Raw genomic sequence first — 18,576 nt, forward strand, 5'->3', positions numbered from 1 at the left:
CTAGCTGTTTACTACCATGGCTGTTTTCATGGGTAGCCCACCTGCTTCTTCTGCTCATACCTCATCTGCAGACTTAATCTGCTTTTCCCGTAGCCCTTGTGGTTGCTATAGCAATGATAAAGTGTTATGAAAATGGCAGGATGATACTTAAATGTATGGCTCGCAATACCTTTTTCTTTCTCCCTCCTGGGAAGGAGGAACTCAATAATGGGGATTTGGCTGTTGTATTATTGTTTTATCTTAAGCTTTAACTTTAGGCTCTCTGGAGCCTGAATGCAGTTCTTCTCTCTCAATCCTCTGAGGCAGGGAATGTTGCAGCTTTAAAGCAGCTAAGAAGAAACAAGACCCCAGATAATGAACACAAGGCATATGTGATTTTCTTTTTAAGATGCCAGAGGTTGTATTTTCCATGACCCACACAAAGAGTGAAGTACACTGTGGGCAGCCCACCCTGATGTGAACTTACTCTTCAGTGCCCAAAATATTGAAAGGCATCAGAAAGAGATATCAGTGGATTTACTTCAGCTTTGTACCAGAATTACTCAAAACTGACTTCAAAACTGACATTTAGATCAGCAAATTAAAAAATCTCTACACCCTCACAGATAAAGGGAGAGGAAAGCAGAAGCTCATCCATCACAACAGGCAGGGTACAAACCTGGGAAAAGCATCGCTATCTTTGTTGTGGGAACCCAGTGTGTTAGAGAAGATCAGGCCAAAAAAACATCATATAAGATGCTTCTTTCTGCAGTTGCCATTGAAAGACACCTTGAGCAAAAGAGCTCAAAGCCATGGGGCATGTACAGCCTTCTAATCTACATCAAGTCTCATGGCAACCAACTTGGAGATTGGGTTAAATCTCAAATGGGAGGATTACATCACTTCGGAATTTGTGACTGTCATTAACTCCAGACTTCACTGGTACTTGTATAAAAGTAAATCCCTCTTTGAGTCTTTTACGGCCCAGCTTGTTTGGAAGTGGTATAAAAGCGTAGACTACTTTCATGGCCTTAGTAGTTACACTGGTATAAAACAAGTGCAAGAAGAGAAGGTGTTCCTACAGTCCTCGTCCTCAGTCTAGTATGTGATATTAATAGATAAACACATCACCAGAACAAAAGGAATGACTCATGTGACAATGAGCTATATTCAAGGTTGCTTAGTTAAGTGTTCATATAATGTTTTTTTACAGGAGACAGCTTTGTTTCCTTATTTCCAAACACAACAGTTCATCTTGCTTTACATCAGTATAGCCAAAACATCAGGTGAGAGAAACCAGTATTTTTTGCAGCTGCATGTATCAAGGAGCCTCCCTGGCATGCAGCCCTCATACAGTGCCGCCTTCTACCTTGTTCTGCGCTCAAAAGGCTGGGTGACCTGCTAATGCCATTCACCTCAGGACGGGAAGAGCTGGGGAATCATAAAGGAGAGGCAGGATGGATTCTGCTTTCTTTCAGTGCTCTGTTGGAGTGAGCTTTCACAGAGCTTAATTCTAAGAAACGAACCTAGGGCTTGTATATCCTCAGCAACATCATCCAAAAGAAAACAAAAGGAGGAAAGAAAGTAGAAGCCAGGTAATTAGTTGCAGAGAAAAGTTTGCACCCGAAACATCAACATCTTGCAAAGACTGCCTCCACTATGCCACAGGGCCACCTCCGACCCCGAGATAGGCAGATGGTGGATTCTGCACCCCATAGGTGACAAAGATGACCCTGCAAGAGTGGCTGGTGTTGAGGAATTTGCTTTCTGAATGCTTGTTTGGGTTTAGGCAGAGGATGTTGGTGACAGCCAGGTAACCCTACTGCTCCAGCTAGGGGCCAAGCTGGGATGCAGAGGTCTGGGATGGAGGTTTTGGTGTCCTGGAAGGGGACTGGGATGAGGAAAAGGTGGTGGTCTGTTTTCTGTGCTCCTTCCCTTTCTCTTTGCCTGCTGATAGCCTTGGAGTTGCCCCATCAAAGACTTATTTTCCTAGTAGGAAGGATTTGTTATAATGTTTAAGCCCAGGAAGTAAATGAAAATTACTTTGTGCCCTTGAGTACTCCTGTGATGAGAGTAGGAATTGCCTAAGGGTGAGTTTTTGAGTCAGCTGCCTCTCTGAATCCCAGGGGAGATTTAACAGGTCAAGGGTTTAATGGTTTTTTGGTCTTGCAGGTCAGCAGAAGGAGGGGGGAGGCTTTGTTTTGGGGATTGATACCTGCAATGGGAAACAAGGTGGGTCTTGGCAGCCACCTGCTAAGCTTTGATGGTCCTGAAAAGCAGAAGTCCGGAGTCTGCAGCTCCAAGGGGAAAACCTAAGGTGGAGGCTGATTGCTAGCTGTGCACTCACAAATGACAGGAAGGAGGGCAAAAAGGTGTTTGCTTGGAAAACAGGGACTTTCCAAGCATACGTCCCCCATGGTCTGCTCTCATTCCCTGCCAGACTGAGGTGCTCTCATTACCCAGCTGCCAGGAGGCACTGGACAGCCTCTTAGAGTAGGAGCTGCAGTGAACTCATACTCTTAGATACAACAAACTGGTTGCCAGAGCAGAGTTCTCCAATAAGGGCTGAGCCTTTGGAGAGGTTGCATTTTCCATCGTTTCTTTTTTATTATACTTTTTCAGTTTCAAATACATTTTAAAGGACCAGTAAGAGAGATCCTAGGCCATAGTGGGAACTGAATGTGCTGTTTTATGTTAGTCTTTTTTGTTTTTTCTTCTTCATTTGGCACTTTTTGGACAGTTCCCCCCACCACCCCCCGCCATTGTGTAGGCTGCCATCTTCCTTTGTTTATTTGTAGCAAGCATGTGGGCATAGCCTTGCTTACACTCCGAGCGACTGGGGAACCACCATAAATGTAGCTTATCTGCTTTCTGATCCATTTTCTTTTGCATCAGTTTGGATTTGTGCATTGTCAGTAACATCTGTGCTGCTTTAGTGGCATACAGTTCTCAAGTCTAATTAGCTGGCTGCTTGTAATCAGGACTAATTCAACTGTTGTCATTCTGAATGTTCTTTTTCCCTTTTTTTTATGCCACATTTGCCTGATTGACCTTTTTTGTTTTTTCTCTGTCTTCCTATCGGGCTGCTCCAGGAGCCATGGCTAATCATCTTATAACCAATGCTCTGCTTCGTCCTCATGGCACTAACAACCCTTATAATACATTGCTCGGGGAATCGGCGGTCTATAACAACCCTTCTGTCAGCATGTACAACGCACAAGGTGTGCAGGAGTTTCTCTCTAACTTTTCTAGTGAGAATTCCATTTTCTGTGGCTTATTTTTGCCCATTTCTTTCTTTTTTCTTCCGTTTTCTTTTTTTTTTTTCCCCTCTCCCCCCTCACACACACACTTTGCTTTTTGGAATTGGGCACAAAAATTATCCTCTCTTTCCTTTCATTTCAATGCATTTTTCCATTTTCTGTAGGCTTTTTTTCCATGAGCAATCAAGTTCACTTTGAGAGACACTCATCAGTTCTACTCAAAACATTCATAGTGGTTTTGATTTTGATTTTTTTTCTTTTTAATCCCCTTGCTTTTGTATCGTTTTGGTCTCGTGTGTGTGTGTTTTGTCAGATATATCCATTCCTCTCTTTGTTGTCAGCACATTTCCTTGTTAAACCATTCATTTCAGAAGCAGGAACACCTCCGAAGGTAAGTGAAGCTAAAATGGCCTTTGACACCAAAGCTGCTCTTGTTTGCAATGGCAGACTAAAATGTGGTCAGCAGCACACCGGCATGTCTTCCGGGGGTTGCACAAGAAAAAAAAAAAAAAAAAAAAAATCAAAAAGACCCTTGATCTGTAGGAAAAAAAAAAAAAAAAAGAAAAAAAAAGTACAGCTGAAGCAAGGAGTGTAGGTCAGCTCCAGAGAGCAGAGTGTAGACATTGGAGGAAATGTTTTGCCGTTTGTGTTAATACATTTTGTATATGCTATTAGGAAGTAAGAAGAAAGAAAGATTGGAAAAAGGTGTAGGGAAGGTCAGAGCTCTTGGCACATTGTTCTGGCAATGAGAAGTGAGCAGGTAGAGTCAGTCGTATCCAGCTAAGGCTCCCACTGTGAGGTCAGTCTCTTGTCCCCAGTCTGTGTGTCTCTGCTCCAGCTGTGGGGGCAGGTGGTATTTGTAGGCTGCTGTCCTGGTGCCACTGCCCAGGTCAGGCAGAGGTATTTGATCAGGACAGAAGAGCAGCCAAGGTGTGGAACTTTCCGGCTCCATCATGCTCTGTCACCTCCTGTGGGAGTTAGCACTCTTTCACCTCTCCTCTCCAATGAAGGAGCCCATTTCCCATAAAGGATCCCTAAGGAAGGGAGAGTAATGATGGCTATAATGCAAGCAGTAAAACCCCCATTGTGCTATATAGCAGTGCATTCTTTAATAACAGCCACAGATACTGAACTGTATCAATAGGGTATTTTCATTCAGTCCACAAGGAAACAAGTGTTTGACCTTTTTGTTGTTCATTAATTTCTTATAAGTTACGCTAACATTGTGCAATAAATTTGCTTCCACTTATGTCTTCTAGAAAGGGGCTACTGTTAAGCATGAAATGCTCTGAATTTTAAGATCTTTAGTGTATCACAAATGTCAAAACAAGCTTTGATATTCTGTATATCTTTTTGCATGATAATATTGAGATTTAAGGGACTTTGAAATCAAGTGGCAGCCTGTAATGCTGGGTCAGTATCTAACTTAAGGCAAGTCCTTAGGTTCAGGTCTGGGTGCCTCAAATAGACAAAAGAGATCTGAGCAGAAATGTGACAAAAGGTTTTACATGCATTTTAATAGTCTTATGTTCTTCTAGTTTATAAGACTGGGTTCTGATACCATTACCTGAGTTAACAGTATATTATTCCACAAACAGTGTTATTGATTTGAACGTGCTATTCTGTGCAATGCAGCCAGGTGGATGACAGAGAAAGTTGCCCAGACTACATTCCTAGGAGATTAAAGAGAGTGTGACCACTACTGATTCCATTTAAGCCACTGGAGCTTTGCCAATGACTTCAGAGGCAGCAAAATGCAACCCATTATATTCAGGAGGCTGCAAGTTAATTAATGGCTGAAGAAAGTGATAGAGCTTTTGCTTTTCAAACTGGCTGTTTTCCTGGGACAAAGCATTCCGTTACAAAGTGTGTATATTAGGAGAACCAGAAGTGGAAGGGAAACTTAGCAAAACCCATTTGGGTTCTTTGCGGTTTAAGGGCGCTGCACCAGCAACCCAACTAAAGCAATGATAACGCATTGTAAAAGTAGATGCTGTCACCATCTACGAGTGTACTTTGGCCAGGACTGGTGTGCAGGGAAGGTACGCTAGCTAACACTGCCCTACTAACTCATTCCACATGATTTTTTGCACCTTCATCTGCCACATCTAGTGTTGATCGTTGACAGAGACAGACACTATAAAGAGGATAAATGTGGAGTCTGGGGCGGTCTGCCCATTCCTTTCTCCTCTCCAGTTCCATGCTTTAAAATGCCTTCTCTGTTCAAGCTGAAGCTGCCCCGTCTCAGCAGGGGCTGGGAGCCCTAAAAAGCATTGTAAAGAGGCTGAGAATGGGAACCCAACAGGCCAGAGGCCAAGTACGAGTGACAAAAGCAATTCCTTCACAGGACAGAGTGTAAAAGGAGGAGGAGATGGTAGGTGAGGAGCCTGGCACCCCGCAGCACGTGCGAAGCGCTCACTGCCCTTTGCATCTGATGGATGTGTACTCACTCGGTCTCTTGGATGCATAAGTGTCTCAAAATGGCCTAACTGCTTTTGTGATTGATAAGTTTAAGAGAAGAAGGAAATCACGTAACAAGCTCTGCTTATATAACAGCGTGCCACAGACCCATGCAAAGTGAGAAGTTGACAGTTAACAATGGCTCTTCATCTTCATCTCTGGCTCTGCTTTTTTTTTTTAACCCTTCCTTCTCAACAGCTTCATTTAGAGATGCCATTATTCGAACTACTGTTTCTCACACATTTGCTTGCAAAGTCCATCTAATTTTCCATGTGTTTGGTTATAAAAAGAACCGAAAGGAAACGCTTCCTTGCAAAAGTTTGTTAAATGCCAACAGCCCCATGACGAGCTAAGTCGTACTCTTGCAAAGCGCTGTTGCAAAGGATGGACAGCAAAACAGTTTAGCAAGGAAATGGATTTCAGTTTCAACTGCCAGGGGTTATTAGAACTAACAGTAAGTAAAGCCATTCATTTTAAGACTCTGGAAATGACATTGACAGTGCCTGTCTTTTCAAGCATGACCATTGCCAGCTTTAAACTTCTCTTAAAATTTCCAGGGATTATTTCTTGATGTATTGCACGCTGAACATTTATAATGGCATTGGATAAAGTTTTAAATGTGATTATATTTTCAATAAAACTGTAGTCCATTGATATTGCGGGTAAAATACTTTTCTGTCTAAAATGTCAATATTTTTAACCTGAAATAAACCATGTAACAAATTCATGTACTCTGGGCAGTGAAAATTATTTCCGTTAACTCAATTTGCTTTTTACTCATGTTTCTCCTACTGTCGCTGTAAGCTTACTTGTTGTTTTTTCTTTCCTTTCCTTCATGCTTTCCTCTAGCAACCTACAGAGAGACAAGTATGGGAGTAAAACTTAACTTTGCCTATCAAATGTAATTTTTTTTAGTTCACTTTTATTGCATCACATATAGATGATGTAGTTAATAAAGGAAATTCATCTCACAGTTTTGAAATCAAAAGAATCTAAAGCATATGAATATACATATGTATATATCTGTGTATGCGTGTGTATGTGTGTGTGTGTGTATATATATATATATATATGTATGTGTACATATATATATAATTAAGATTAGATGATGCTTTCCTTGTTCATTTCCCATTTTTGTGGTATCATTTACCCAAACTAGTTTCTCATTTAGCTATGCGTGCAGTTCTTTTAAACTTCACCTTTTGATTTGCAAGGTCATGGCATTTTTATATGGCTCGTTTTATTACAGACCCCACTGTTTTCACATGTGATGCCTTCATTTATTTCCCTCTGAACCCTGTCAGCCTCCAGCTAGCTCTATGCATTGGCAGTGGAAGCATTGCTTGGTGCCTCAATGCATACGGCACTCAGCTATTAGACGGATGCTGTCATGTCCGTCACCCATTGCATACTATCCTCCCCTAAAATGCTCACTTCCCATTTCTTCCCAGACATCATGGCTCATTTGGAGAGCTTCCAACATGAAAATAAGCGGCTTTGCTCTATGTCTGTGATGGCTAGTTGACTTTTCGCATAGCTCCCTTGTTTGTTTGGAAACCCGGGATACGGCACCACCTTCCAACCTTCAGAAACCTAGAAGACAACAGACACATTTGGGTATTTCACTCAAAAGAAAGAATAAAAGCTTGCACTAGTACTTTCCAGCCGTTGTCATGCACAACTATGACATCGCAGATATAGACCGAATCCTGTATTTTCAGAAGGTACACATGCCATGTACCAAGCATGGTAAGAGCAACTTTTAAATTGTTGGCTAATGGCTCCTCTCATCCACTGCTGCTTGCTGGGAGTTGCTTATGATTTTTCGGCAACACCCACAACCCTTAGCTGAAAGGTTGGTATAGGATTTTGTGCTTTCCCATGTCTGTCTTTGCTCTGGGGAGGCCATAATCCAAAAATAAAGAAACCCCACAATGTGTGGCAGCTTAACCTGCCTGTGGCCTGGGTTTCTTCTCACTTGCCTACCTGCTCCACCATACCCCATAGAGTGAGTAAGGATGGCATCAAGCTCCAGCCTTGTGCTGGCTGTGCTGACAGGCCAGCAAAATATGAGACAGCAGTAGCAAGCAGGCCAGTTCATTGCTGAAATTCAGACGTCTCACTTATACAGCTGTCTGTGCATATATAAATTCATTGTGCGAGCCAGGCATCTGAATTTCCCTGGGCTGCCTCTTCTAACACAGCAGCAGGGAAGAAGGCTGTCAAGAAAGGTTCAGGAGTGTCCCCATAGCCCCAATGTGTGTCCTACCATGTCTGCCATACTATGGCAGTGACAGTACTTGCTCTGCCTTCCATTGAGCCCTCTTCTTTCACTTGGAAAGGGAGATGGAATGTATTCTTAAAGCCTGTGCAAGACCCTGCTATAGCTGTCCCCGGTACCGATTACATTAGGAAACTCCCAGCTGACCAAGATGAAGTAAATCATTTTGTCTGTGCTCTTGGGCCAGGAGGGGTAGGACATTTAGCCTCATTGCAGAAATGCTTTGGACAGGAAGCACTTTGTAGCCCCGTGCTGGCTGCATGAGCTAATCACAAATCTTGCCTTTAGCACTCATGTCTTTCCTCTTATAGGGAGTGCAGATTTATTTTCCCCATCCAAAGCTAGTAAGGATACAGTCTCAGGTGAAGTTTGGCTAATGATTAACCTACACAGCAAATACTTCTCCTCAGCTGGGGTGAATTGCCAAAGCCCTGCAGCAAGGGCACTTTGGCCCAGCTAAGGCTCAGCTCCCTGGGAATGTGTAGAGCAAATCCCAGAGCCTCTGGAAGCAGCAGTGCACAACAGCCAGAGGAAATACTGGCAGGGGGAGGTTATTCCCTTCTGCTAGCTATTGCCCTCCGTTTTCAAGCAGTGAGGCCCTAAGCCAGCAGCGAGGCCTTAAGCCAGCGAAGCGGAGCCACACACTCACACCTGTGCTGAAGCACACTCCCCAGTGCTGAAACGGCACGCCACTCGCTTCCCCTTGGCCCCGCGGCAGCCTAGGAAGGGTGTGAGTGTGCACGTCCCGCGTGAGTGTCCTGTTTGTACAAGTCACCCTCTCTTGTGTAATGTTTTTCAGAGGGGCTTCTGAACAATGCCAGGGATACAAGTGTCACGGATACTCTACCACTGAATGGTAATCACGGCAACAGCTACAGCATCGCCAGCGGCGAGTACCTCAGCAACTGCGTGCAAATCCTTGACCGCGGGTACAACCACACCGAGAACGCCCTCGAGAAAAAGATCCTGAAGGAACTCACCTCCAACTACATCCCCTCCTACCTGAACAACCACGAGCGCTCCAGCGAGCAGAGCCGCAACCTGATGAACAAACTCGTCAACAGCGTGGGCGGCGGGAGCGAGGACGACGCCATCGTGCTAGACGACGCCACCTCCTTCACCCACGAGGAGAGCCTGGGCCTGGAGCTCATCCATGAGGAGTCGGACGCCCCGCTGTTGCCTCCCCGCGTGTATTCGGCTGACGGCCCCCAGCCCCACCTCTACAGCCGGCGGCGCATCCCACAGGACAACAGCGAGAGCTTTTTCCCCTTGCTGACCAACGAGCACACGGACGACCTCCAGTCGCCCAACAGGGATTCTCTGTACACCAGTATGCCTGCGCTGGCCGGCATGCCCGTGGCGGAAAGTGTTGCTGCCAGCACCCAGACCGACCCCCCTGCGGCAAAAAGCGGCGACGCTGATGATGTTTACTACAAGAGCATGCCCAACCTCGGCTCCAGGAACCACGTCCATCAGCTACACACGTACTACCAGCTAGGCCGAGGCAGTAGCGACGGCTTTATAGTCCCGCCGAACAAAGAGGGAACCTCCCCGGACGGCAGTGCAAAAGGACCCGCTCATTTGGTCACTAGTCTATAGAAGGTTAAGCAAAAATGAAGCAAACGGACACCCACGGCCCCTCCGTAACGCTCGGTTTACTGTTCTGAGTTAATACAAGCAGTGGTAATATTGTGTGTACTCCTAAATCTTCATGCTGTTCTAAGCGAAATGAAACTCTTGGACTTTTTTTACTGGAATTTTTAGGCCAGCCCGGAGAGAACAGGAACTGCTGCCCCCTCCCTCTCCCCAGTCCCTCCCCATCCTCCCTCCCTTCAGACAGACTTCATTATGTTAATGAAAGTGATAGGACAGATAATGGCACACTTCGTGGCCTTCTCAAGTTATGCTGTATTTGTTTAAACGATCCTTGATGCTGTGTTGCTCTTAATACTGAGGACCTGATTTAAGAAAGAAAACAAACAAAAAAAAAAAGCAAAGAAAAACAAACAAACAAACAAAAAAAGGCCAAAAATGTGCATTTGAAACTAGTAGCGATGGCGCATCTAGGTGGGAGTGCTGCACAAAACAAACAAGTTAGCAAACTGTCTGTTACAAATCCGGATCGTGCAACGGGGTTTGGTCACTCACAACTCGGTTTGATCGCAGCACCCTTCGCTGCGGGAGCAACCGAAACAAAAATTAATGATACGGAAGGGAATCCTAGAATTATATGCTAAAGGCATATTTTATGTTTTGCTGTATTAACTGACGATCAAAACTAATGGCAGAAAAAGAGAATCGAACAGTTTCTATGTAATGTACAGATACTAGCATTGCACATATAGTCTGCTTTCTGTTCCTCCAGAACTTGCGTCCCTGTTAATGTAGTGGAAAAAAAAAATAATAATAATAAGAACTTTTTCTGTTGTGCTGGTCTTGTAAGTTTGTCTACCAGTAGGAGCAAGGTTTTTCATAACTCCTGTTTTTCTTTTCTTTCCTTTTGCCTCTCCCCTCAGTCCCTCCCATCCCGGTAAACAAAATGTCTCACTGGGCAGAAAAAACGAACACCACTTTCTAAGGTCCATTTTTAGGAATGTGATGGCAGTTTCTTTTCAACCAAGAGAGTCTTTTCTTTCCTCATTGTGTATCTTTCTCGAGCTGCCACATGGCTGGCAGACTTTTTGCAGAATAGAGCAGGCAAACTTTGTTTACAGTGCACAACCGATCATAACAAGAATCCTGTGAAGCATCTTTGGCAAGCAGCCCCTCACCCAGGCCGTAGGTTTGCATCTAGAAGCCAAGAGGTTTTTGTAGTCGTAGCGGGGCTTCTGCATGAGACGGCAATATCCCCATAGGAGCTAAGGGCCTTCATGGCCTCGTCCGGTCCCCGTTTAGGCACTTGTACTGCAGTGGTTAAGGAGAAAATTGATTGATGCGTAGTGATCTAAAAAGTACTTTTTGCAGTGATTTTTAAAGAAAAAAAGAAAAAAAAAGAAAAAAAAAAGTAAAAAAAAAAGTCTTCTGTTCATTATTTTGCCTAACAGAAAATTTATTTATTTGACACGATTTTAAGTAACATAGGCTTTCCAGAGGTAAATTAGCAGCACGGAGTATAATTTCTTTTCTTTTTTTTTTTTTTTTCCTGTTTTTTTCCTGTTTTTTCTTTTCTTTTTCTTTTTCTTTTTTTTTTTTTTTTTTTTTTTTAATTTATGATCATTTTGTATGGTCTCAGCAGTTGAATGACCTCATTACTAATATTTGTTGTAAAAGTGAAGCTTGTTTGCCAACCAATAAACAACTGATCACAATTTAGAAGACACTGTATGTATGTACTGTACAATTAATCGCTCTTCTCTGTTGTTCCTTTCTCCATTGCTGTCTTCAGTACGAGTTTCCAACTCCTTTAGGGCATGGGTGAGCAGTGCCAAAGAGAGGAAGCCTGGCTGAGCAATTTAAGCACAAACGTTACCCAGCTACAGCTGAGTAGAAGTATCAATCTAGCAGCGCTTGTTTCTGGGTGAGAACAAAGCTGGCCCAACGTTTCTTGCAGGTTATCCTAGGTCTGTTTTGTGCCTACTGTATAAACCAGAAAATGACATGCAGATTATTTGAGCATAGTATTTCATGTGTCTTTTTAATCATTGTAATGATTTCTTAATTATTTTTTTTATTTTTTAATTATGATTCTTTTGAGATTGAATACCGCTGGTAGCATGTCAAAGAGTAAAACAAGTCCCCGTTAGGCCTCAGTCGTTGTTTGCTGTCTCATTATTTTCCTGCTCCAGATGTGTGCAGACGTGTGCTAGAAACCCCCTTGCACTTCCCAGTGGCCCAGCCTCTCTTCAGGTCCCTCCAGAGCAACTGGGTCTGTGCAAGGGCTGTCCTAAGGTGTTTCTGCAACCAGCAGCTCAGACCAAAACGCCTTGGGAAGGAGACCTCATTTCTGACCAGGCTGTGCCTCCTGCCAGGTCTGGGTTTTGGCCTTTCCCACCAGGAGTTTGGGGAATCACAGCAAAACAGCTATTGGCTGTGCCCTTGTTCTGCCCCACTGGCTTCTGCCTCGCTGCCTCCTTGCATGGTTTTGTTTTCTTTGCCAGCAGGGTCAGAGTTGGGAGGCAAGTGGTAGATGCATGCACACAACTGTTCAGATCCCAGAGCCAAACCAATATTTCCCACAGTCCAATTGAGGCTGTGAGGCCTTGAAATACCTCTGTTTTGGAGAAAGTTAAAGCTCGCCTACCATATTAGTCTCCAAAAAGTGGTTTTCCAAGGATTTGGTGGGATTAAATTCCTACAGAGTGTGAGATTCACTGTAGCAAATATTGCTATGATAAAATGGGAGGCGGGTGATCAGTGTAGCGTGCCTGAAACTGCAAGAACAAACCAGTAGTGGATTTGCTATGAGATGACTGTGTCCTACGAAATAGCTATGGCTTTCTTCAGTCCAAATGGTCGTTCTCACCTCACCCCTTCCCATGTATTTCTGATGCAGCAGGAAACAGGCTTTTTTCCCCTTCTCACGAGAGCTTCTGTCCTCCAGCTACCATGCCTATTAGCACTTTGATTGCAAAAACCACTGTTTATTTTCAAGCTGATTATTTCCATCCCCAGGCTGAGCTGGCACCACGGGGTTCACTGTTGGTGCTTTTTACGAATTTGGAAACAGCTGAATCACAAAACAGAGGGGAAATAGATATCATTAATTACATCAAGCCAAGTACATTTTAAGACTGTCATTTGGTTTGGGGAGGGAGGGAGCAAGATGGAGGTAATTTTTTTTCATTTTTTCCTCTTTGGAACAGTTTCTTATCGTGTCAGATAGTTGATTATTGGCATGGCGAAGGTTTCTGCTTGTTGATAAGTAACTCAATAGATGTGTTACGTGACTGGCAGCACAGCGGTGTCTTTTGTGCAGCACGTGAAACTCATCTAAAGCCTTTGAAGCCTAAAATGCTGTTGGAGTGGGAGGTAGGACTGCAGAACTTCTGAGGCATTTCTTAATGCTGAGCAAAGGCAGGGAGATGCAAGAGAGCAGCTTGTGGTACTCATGATGCTTGACAAAGAGGCAGTAGCGATAATGGTATTAAGTCCATTACCTGTGATTGGAGCACACAACTTAGCCAGCTGGGTTGAAGTGGGTAAGCAGCCTTGTATCAGAGGGATCTTCTATAGAGCTTTGATAAAAGAAAGGGGAGTAGCAGAGGGGGGAGGAGGGGCAGGGGCAGGGGCAGGTGAATTAAAAAAAAAAAAGATTTACAGAATATTGAAGCTTCCTTTGACTGCAATAAGCATCCAACTTTCCATGGAAAACAGAGTAGAGGCAAAAAAGAAATGCTTGGTTCTGCAGAGCCATCAATCTTATATACAGAGCTTCCCTGCTGGAAGCATGGGACCATTTTAAGGAGATGCTGGTTGCTGGGCACGTGTGGAGTGAGGATTTCCAGTGACAATGCATAGCTTGAGTCATCCTTTCTTCTGAAAGTGTTGCTTGCAGGTGGGAAAGGGAAATGGAGATACGCAAGGCTGCAAGGTGAGCACTGAGCATTGCATGCAATGTCCCATCATCCTAGGGCATTTTGCAAGTAGCAAATCTCTTTTTCCCATGCTCCTCCTCACCTGCAGATAAACAAGATTACTTTCTTTGAGTAATCCCATATCGGATGTCAGATTGCCCCATAGCTACTGGATGCACCAGTTTGCTGGACTACCACTAAGTTTCCTACTGCTTAAGGACACTTAGGCTCCTAAGGGCAGTGCTGCTCATTTTCTGCAAGAGCCATAAGGGACAAGCTGCACGAGACTATAAAGATCTCCCCAAAAAAATTGTGAAGGAGAGAAAGATATAACAAGAAAGGCTGCAAGACTACATAGGCTACAAGTTTAGGGTGTTCATCACAGCTTTGGAAACACCACGTAGACATTATTGCTTACTACGGTGCTGCTCTTTTCCTCCTAGTGAATGCATTTAATTCCCTGAAATCTGAGTGATGAAGGTCCTTATGTCCCTGCCTGCATCCCTGTTGCCCTCACACACTCTTGATCTTGACAGTTCATAAAGAATATAATACCCTGCAGACTTGCCTGCACAACAGGAATGTAAGGATAGCTCATCTTATTAAAAGCAGTCTCAGGAGAGCCTAAGAGCAGTGGCTTGGTCATCTGTCTCACTGTGATCTCCTCCTTCTATCTGCAAAGTTCTTTTTTTTTAGCTACCTGCTGCATTCAGCTAGACTATGCAAATTTTATTCAATGAATATTTTAGGGTTTAAATAGTCTGTGCTCATAAACATTCTCAAAGTGTCATGTCGGCACAGGTTCTCTGGTAACAGAGCTGAGAACATCCTACAGCACAAAGCTGAAAGCAGATAAAATCAGTGATCAACGCTGCCAGAGAAGGCAGCAGACATTGTCAGTGGGCATCCTGAGCAGGGATACCAGCAAAAGCAAGTGGGGCTGTGGGCCCAGAACAGGGAAGCCCTCGCTCTGCAGTCGGTTTTTGCTGCTGGACATTGAGCCAGGGCTGGATAAACACTCCGTGGGGCAGCATGTCCTGGGGATGTGCAGGGTCATGCAGCTGGTGGCATGTTTTCCTAGTTCAGGGGAGATGGTCTGATTAACGCTGAAATATTGAGGCTATTCAGCATAGACAGAACTTGGAAATCTTCCCCTTCCACACCAGAATAGCTCTTAGCAGGTGGTTACTGTTTGTTGTATTTGGTACTCCAGATGGTGATAGTCTCCTCCAGCACAATGCCAACAAAACAACTCAGCTTCCTAACTATTTGCTGTCTTTTTGATTTCCCCCCTCCCTCACTTCTTTTCTTATGTTTCTACTCCTTAAATACTCTGTACACATGTAAAAACACAAACTAAAACCTCAATAATAAAATATATATATATTGGTAAACCCAGAGCAGTTATTATGTGCTGGAAGCAAATGCTTGCATTTTGACAGTGCTGCTTAAGCCCAAAGCAACAACTGAAATGCAGGAGCAGAGCTGCATGGTGTGCATGGCCACGTTTTGGATGAGGCCTGAATCCTTGTCCCATAAGATCAATCTTGTGCCCAAAGAGAAGAAGCATCCACTTTTGTTTAACGGGCAAATTGTTGTGTTCTGGTGACAAGAAGGAATATAGTGAGAGCCTACAGCTGTCTTTTCCTTTTTTCTTTCTTTTTGGTCTTAAAGCATTGAATATTTATGGCTTCTCTTGGTGCCACACGTGCCTCATTCACACTGGCAGGACAGCACGTTAAATGTAGAATTTTGGTGCAGAAAAGCAATGCTGCATTGCTCTGAGCACATACAGATGACCCAGTATCTTCCATTGCTGCTTACAGTCAAATGTATGTACTGTTATGACTTCAAAACAGCAGCATGATGCTCCATGAATAAATTACGGTTATAATGAAGCTCTTTTCATACTGTCTTCTCCCACCTCCCCCCAAGGCATCTCGTGGAGAATTTAGTTCAGGTCCCTATGGCAGAAAAGCTCAATGCAAGAGCAAATGCCTGTGCTTTGGAGGCTTTGCCTTTCAGCAGGAACAAGTCTCTGTTAACCTCCACCGATAAATAGGTTTTGGGGGATGAGGGGTCAACAACTTCATTAGCTGGGCCAAGTTTACAGAGGATAAAAGGATCTTTCCCCCTAGTTTTGTCTCTGGAGAGGAAGGGCTATATGTTTTTCAAGCTTGGCAGCCCTGTTAGCAAGGCTCTCTCCGACAGATAAATGATGTAGTACATTGATGCTGTGCCTTCCCAGCCCTGCACGCACCTGGGCTCTGCCTTCACACAGCCTCCATCTCAGCAGGTTCCTGATTGCTGCCATTCATATATGCAGGTGGTTTTAAAGAGTGTTTCATATCTAATAGGTGGGATTTGGGATTCTTTTCCCCAGTGTATAATATACACCCAAACATTTTTAGCTGTTGTGATACAAAGCAGTGCAGAAATGAAAGGAAAAAGTGCATCCCACTGCCTGGAACAAAGTGATGAGCTACAAGGAGAGGAAGAAATTTCATCCTTTTCAAAGAGCAGCAAAAATAGCCAAGCTGAGGAACAAAAGTGAATAGTTTCTGGTTCTACCCCCAGCGTTTTCCTGGTAGCACTTTCTGTGTGAGGTTTGCTGCAGCAGAGATTTGATGGCTGTTCGATGGACAGAAGATGGGGTGATTTACCCTTAGAAAACATCTGTAATTCTCTTCCAGAGTATGTGTGGCCTACCTTAACATCTCCCTGGATGCTAAGGGAGACTGTTACCTGAATCGTTCCCTGAGTGTTCTTGTATGTGTTCGCTCTGCCCCACGCAGCATGTGGCTGCCTCTCCTGACCCATGCCCCAGCAAGTAGGCGTTTTGCTCCTGGAGCTTTAATTATTACAGAGACAGCTGTACGGTAGAGCTCTCAGAGACAGCCTGTGAAGTACCCTTCAGATAATGTCTGATATCAAAACAAATCTGTTTACTCTGCAGTGATTCCTACTGATTAAAAAGTGGGAAACCCACAGAAATTGCCATTTGCTCCAGCAAGCCCTGCAGCTTGGTACAAGCTCAGGGCTGTGGCTCTGGAGCTGTGCTCGCCATGGGATCAGTGAGTACCTGAGTGCAGCCCATCCTCCAGATGCTTTGGTTGGTTCAAGATGCTCCTCAAAGGAGTGTGCATTTTGCACTGAGGGGGCAGTGAAGCACTGGCACAGCTGCCCAGAGCGGCTGTGGATGCCCCATCCTTGGTGGCACTCAAGGCCAGTTTGGATGGGGTCCTGGGCAGCCTGATCTGGTGGAGATGCAATCAGCCCACGGCAGGGTGGCTGAAACCAGATGATCTTTGTGGTCCCTTCCAACCCAAACTATTCTATGATTGTGTGATCACAGAGGTTTTCACCTGGCTTGCCCCCTGGCTGGCTGTGAGGTGTTGCTCTGGGCTTTACTTCTTTCCCCTTGTTCTCCACAGAGAGCGGCCGGACGCCCAAGCAGGAGCCGGTCTTCAGGAGGGTCACCATGGAAGACAGCGTCATCTAGCATCTGCACCACACTGCCCTGGCTCCTCACTGCCTCAGTTTGTCCATCCTGCCACGGGGTGGCCCAACGGGAGAGGCCCAGCCACCAGCCTCAAGAGAATCCTCAGCAAACCCTCTCATCATCACGGAGAAACCAGCCTGGCCAGGCTTTTTGCTGCACTGAGGACCACACCTTCTTGCTTGGCTGGTTTGCTGCTTTTTTTTTTTTTTTTTTTTTAAGATGAGCAGAACTGGCAAAAAGGAAAAAAGAAACAAATACAAGAAAAATTCTTTTGTAGTTCTGTCTTCTCCTAATGTTGGCTTCTTGACTGGAAAACACAGACAGGAGCGTGCTTGCCCCACTTCCCGGACCCTGCTCTGCTGCAACCAGATCCCTGCTGTAAATACAGGGGGTCAAGGAGGGAAGGAAAAAGTACACAAAGAAATGACCCCGGTGCCAGAAGAAGGTGAATTGCCATCACTTGTAAATAGGGATCGACCAGCACACGTACCTAGCAAAGGCTTCTGGGAAATGTCACTTGGATTTTATTGTCATGTGTAAATAGAGATATTTTTTTTTGTAAAAATAAGCCTTAGTTTCTCGCGGGTCATGATTCTCCATCAGCTCAACTGAGGATAGATGGACACAGAGCCTGGCAAGAGTCCTGCAGCCCAGCCATACTGCAGCAGCATGGAATGCAGCCAGAGGATGGAGGGCAGAGGACTCAGTAGGAGTTTCTCCTTCACTCCTACCAGCAGGGAGGACTTTCTGGCCTCTGTTCTCCTCATGGAGCAGTACCCATTGAGGGCTTGTGTAGCGTGGTGCAGGTGCAGGTGGGATGGGCAGCATCATCATGAGGGATACAAGCCGTGTTAGTGTGGTTCTCCCGAGTCTTTTAACATTAAGAAAAAAACAAAAACAAAAACAAAACAAAACAAAAAGAAAAAAGAAAGAAAAAATAAAATACACCAGATCTTAGAAGGCATTGGGCCAACTCTTCATCTCAGTGCTGCAATGCCACGCAGCAAGCAGGGCTGTGCTTCAGCACAGGTTTGTGAAGAATATGGCAACGGTGGAGGGGCCATGAGGTTACACCTTCACCCTGCACAACTCAAGGGTTCTTCTTCCTTCTTTACTCTCAGTCCGACTGCATGGATTCATGCAGCAGGTGGAAAATACGTACCAGACTGGAAAAAAAACAAAGGATATTTCTGAAAAAAAAAAAAAAAAAGACCTGGAATAACTTCCTCTAGACATAAAAGGCTCTCACCTTTTCTTTTTTCTTTTTTCTTTTTTCTTTTTTATTTTTTATTTTTTATTTTTTATTTTTTTCCCAGGGTGAAAAATAGGAAAGCTTTCTTCTCAGAAAGAGTAATGTTGTCACAGGCTGCCCGGGAAGGTGGTGGAATCACCATCCCTGGAGTTGTTCAGGGGACATGGAAGTGTGGCACTGAGAGATGTGGTCAGTGGGTGTGGGGGGGATGGACTTGTGGTTGGACTCGGTGATCTTAGAGGTCTTTTCCAACCTTAGTGATTCTATGAAAATCAGGAAGAAGAATGAACACCCCCCTGCTTTGTGCCAGAAAGGTTCTGGAAATTAAC

The 18,576-nt window shown here is 44.5% G+C and overlaps 1 protein-coding gene across 17 annotated transcripts in view; it reads left to right on the forward strand.

Annotated features, from left to right (window-relative positions):
* Positions 1-18,173, forward strand: part of ADGRL3 (adhesion G protein-coupled receptor L3) — a 478,165-nt gene extending 459,992 nt beyond the window's left edge. For 8 of the 17 annotated variants that reach the window (XM_015861714.1, XM_015861715.1, XM_032444006.1 and 5 more), the window contains 2 exons: positions 3,072-3,200; positions 8,780-11,729. In XM_015861714.1, the coding sequence (XP_015717200.1) occupies positions 3,072-3,200; positions 8,780-9,579 (929 nt within the window). In that variant the 3' untranslated portion in view covers positions 9,580-11,729. Of the gene's footprint in view, positions 1-1,192; positions 1,266-3,071; positions 3,201-5,586; positions 6,427-8,779; positions 11,730-16,927 lie in introns of those variants that run through there. The other 9 variants (XM_032444008.1, XM_032444009.1, XM_032444011.1 and 6 more) reach the window with 5 other exon arrangements.
* The last annotated feature ends 403 nt before the right edge of the window (positions 18,174-18,576 follow it).

This window comes from Coturnix japonica, chromosome 4 (assembly GCF_001577835.2).
Source record: "Coturnix japonica isolate 7356 chromosome 4, Coturnix japonica 2.1, whole genome shotgun sequence".
Lineage (NCBI taxonomy): Eukaryota > Metazoa > Chordata > Aves > Galliformes > Phasianidae > Coturnix > Coturnix japonica.